General features: G+C 51.6%; 1 protein-coding gene across 1 annotated transcript; it reads right to left on the reverse strand.

The window, feature by feature from the left end:
* Window positions 1-1,352: 1,352 nt before the first annotated feature.
* LOC119251188 (class I histocompatibility antigen, Gogo-C*0101/C*0102 alpha chain-like) lies at window positions 1,353-3,491 on the reverse strand. The gene is given in 6 exon segments (XM_054698093.1): window positions 1,353-1,585; window positions 1,588-1,743; window positions 2,300-2,443; window positions 2,446-2,574; window positions 2,812-3,081; window positions 3,395-3,491. Coding segments are annotated over 6 exon segments (993 nt in total). The 5' UTR covers window positions 3,456-3,491.
* Between the last annotated feature and the right edge of the window lie 484 nt (window positions 3,492-3,975).

Raw genomic sequence — 3,975 nt, forward strand, 5'->3', positions numbered from 1 at the left:
AATGAGCCTCCAATTCTCTCCCACAATGTAAAATATTGTCCACAGTTGTAGCCAAATAAGAGGTGAAGGTGTGTCTGGTGAGCTGAGTCATTAATAAATGACCTGAAGATCTGAAGATACGAAAATCACCATCATGAATGGAAACTGTTCAGATAATGACCAAGATGTACAACCTCAATAAACCAGCTTGTCTAATGTAAATATAAAAGGATAGAGATGATAAGGTAGACTCTGAAGAAAGCCATCCACAGGGTGAAAAGTATGACTTGCAAGTGGATTAGGAATCTTCTAGAAAGGATGAAGCTTATGGTTTGCTTATACACAAGTCTATGGTGAAAGCCTCTGTGAATCCAGCAGATTAGCACGTTGGTGAAAAGAGGAAGACCATACACTAATAATGAGTTGAATCCAGCCATTTGGAAACTCTTCTATGTTATCATATAATATAAAGTATCTTCTCAGCTCCAGCAGGAACAGTGAGATGGTGGGAATACTTAATCCATGGTAATGATGTAACAGTAAACAATTTCTTGCAAGACATGATACTTTCAAAATAGAGGGTGTGGGCCTCTCTGGTGGCCTAACAGTTAAGTCTTAGCACTACCAGCAAGAAGGCCCACTGCAACAGCCTGAGTTTGATCCCCAGCCAGGAAGCTGACCCACATGTCCAGCAGACCTCTCCTGTCTCACCCACTACTTCCCTTAGCAGTGTATTTTTCAACCCCCCCCACCACACACACCTCTGACCTTCACCCAGTTATTCTACACAAAAATTAAAAATAAAAATCTTTTAAAAAATTGTGGATGTTTCATTAGGAAATTTGTCTGTAAATTTGGGCTGCCTGACAATGGGAAATAATTTGTTATACATGAACATGCCTGACAAGCATGACAACGACTACAGTAATTCCTTTTTTTGCTTTTTTTTAGAAGTTTCTTAGGAAAGCTTTTAAATGAAGCTAATTATGTTAAGAAGTTTCTAGGTAAAAAACCCTATTAGCTGATAACCAGAAAGCAGTTGGTCTCCAGTTGAAGAGTCTTGTGATGCTTAACTGATAGGAGTGTACCGACCGCTATCAGCTGTCTTAGGTAGTTGACTAAGATGAAATGATGAGTTTTAGTGTAAGGTTTAGTTTTTTTATCTATTAACCTTGAAGGCTACTGTCTTGCTGAAAGCATGTAGGAGCCAGATGTCTATAGGAAAAGAATGCACTGATTATTTCCGCTCTGCTTCCATGCATATGTTGGTGTAATCTCACTGCTTGCCTAAGTGTATATATAAATAAAGACCCTCTGAGACCCTCAGTAGGAGATACTTGCACAAGACATAGTGTGTGTGTCTGCCTCATTCCTCAATTGCGCCGATGCCAGCCCTGAGGCCCAGGTCTCATCCTGACCTTCTGAAGGTCTCCAGAAAGGCTCCTGATTCCCCCGAGAAGAAACTCAGAGCCCACGTCCCCCTCCTCACCCCATCTCAGGACTTGGGGCTCCAACAGTTCCTCATGCTGCACATGGCATGTGTATCTCTGCTCCTCTCCAGAAGGCACCTCCACAGCCACCCACTTCTGGAAGGTTCCATCCCCCCAGGCCTTGTCTCCACCAGCTCCATTTCCTGGGTGAGGTCCTCAACATCTCGTTGCCAGGTCAGGGTGATCTCTGCAGGGTGGAAGCCCAGGGCCCAGCACTTCAGGGTGATCTCACTGTCAGAGGTGAGGTGGAGGGTCACATGTATCTTTGGGGTATCTGAGGAGAAGGGACAAAAAATTCACACTTTGGCTTTTTCCTTCCTGGACACTGAAGTAGCCTCCCTGACCATACTCAGAATGCACATGACAATTGGTTTGGAGGGAGGAAGCACAAAACCCAGAAACCAGCCTAGTCTGGGATAATCAGGTGAGAGCCCAGGGTAGGAGGATGCAGGTCTCTAAGGAGAACAAAGAATTTTTGTTCCTGACCTGGGTGGAAGGTGAATGACACAGAAAGGCAAGAGTCAGATCCAGAAATGTTCTTAGACCAAAAACAAGACCTTGAAAGAAAAATTCATGGTTCCCAGGATGGCTGTGGGGTCAAAGGATCCGGGGAGAGTTATTTCAGGATGGCCTCCTCTCCCTCAGGAGAGACTGGATTCCTTAACTGTCCAGAAAAGTGGTGTCTTCTGGGCTAGTCTCTCTAGCACAGAACATGAAACCCAGGGGGACTCTCCCTCTCTGCCCGGAAAGCAGGTGCTGTTCTGCCCATTATTCCATTTCCCTGTGGGGGCCAGGAGAGGGGAGGTCCGAGGCCTCGTGGCCCCTCTTACCTGTGCGCTGCAGCACCTCCTTCCCCGTCTCCAGGAGTCTGCGGAGCCACGGGAAGCACCTGCTCTGCACACTGTGCCTGACGCGCTCGGCCCTGCCCGCCGCCTCCCACGCGCGCTGGGTGATCTGAGCCCCCGAGTCCGCGGGGTCCAGGAGCGCAGGTCCTCGCTCAGGGAGATGGAATCCGCGCCGTCGTAGGCGAACTGGTCATACCCGCTGAGGAGGCTCAGGTCTGGCCCCACTTCACAGCCAAACATCCTCTGGAGGGTGTGAGACCCTGAAACCCAACCCTGTGGTTACCCCGAGGTCACCCCGCGGTCACTCCGCCTCTCACCCTGAATAAACCTAAACTGAAAATGAAATGCAGACAGGAATGTCCCGCGGTCTCTTCCCGGGGGAGGGTCCTGGCAGATCCATCAGCCTCGAGGGGTCAGTGGACCCCGAGACCCGGGACACCCCAGCCTTATGGTGGAATGGGAGTGACCTGACCCTGGCCCCGCTCCGCGAAGCTCACCGTCCTCGCTCTGGTTGTAGCGGCCGCGCAGGTCCCTCAGGAGCGCTTTGAACCACTGCGCGTTGTCCCTTTGGATCTGAGTCTCCTCGTCCAGGTCCTCCTGCCCCACCTGCCCCGCCCAGGGCGCCCGCGGCTCCGCACTCTGGCCGGGAGAGTCGCTGACGAACCCGGCGAACTGCGTGTCGTCCACGTAGCCCACGGAGATGAAGCGGGGCTCCCCGGGGCCGGGCCGGGCCATCGGGGTGTGGAAAAGCCTCAGGGAGTGGGAGCCTGGGGGCGGGAGGGGAGACCCGGGCTGATCCTCCTCTCAGCTCCGACCCAGGGCCCAGGGAGATGGGCCTGGAGGGGAGAAAGGGGCGGGGCCGTGAGAGTGAAAAGGGGCGGTGGGCCAAGAAGGGCCCAGACTCAGGGGACCAGAGCACTCAGGGGAGACGGGAGGGACAGAAGGGGCCAGAACACGACAGGCCTGAAGGGGGTACAAGAGGTTAGGGAGGAGATGAGCCTTTCTTGGGGTCCTGCACCCGCAGGGGGCTCCTTGCTCCTCCCTCCTGGAGCAACAGTGTCCAGCTGGACACGCACTCACCCGCCCGGGTCTCCATCAGGGCCAGGGGCCCCCAGAGCAGCAGCAGGAGGGTGAGGGGCATCACACCCCATCCAGGGGCCTGGGGAGAAGGAGTCCAGGACAGTCCTTGGAGACTTTGTAACTGGAGCAGGAGGATGCTGATTGTCTTCCCTGGACACGCCCCCAGGAAATGGGGAGAGAGAATGGGGGTGAGTGTGGGGTCATCAAGGCTGCACCACCCCACAGAGCCTGTGGGAGGGAGACATGATGCTGTGACAGTGTGACATCCACAGAAGGGGAGGCTCCAAATTCCCTTCCCCACCTTAGGGAGGAGTGGATTTGGGCTGGGAGAAGCAGCAGCCTGGAGGAATGAAGAAACTAGAAGTATTTTCAAATAATTGTGAATATTCCACTGTAATTCTGAATTAATACCATACAGGTGGTAGTTCTCAAAGGTTATTTGCAAAGTGAAACCTGAAATAATATCAGGGAATATTTCCTATTCTGTTACATTTCCATAGGCCTCTCTTGCATATCAGTTTGAAGTTGAGCTAATGTATGATTTTTTTTTTTTTAAAGGGAAACATGGGCTTTTTTTTTTT

This window comes from Talpa occidentalis, unplaced genomic scaffold, assembly GCF_014898055.3.
Source record: "Talpa occidentalis isolate TD23 unplaced genomic scaffold, MPIMG_talOcc4v2.1 talOcc4.2, whole genome shotgun sequence".
NCBI classification, from domain to species: domain Eukaryota; kingdom Metazoa; phylum Chordata; class Mammalia; order Eulipotyphla; family Talpidae; genus Talpa; species Talpa occidentalis.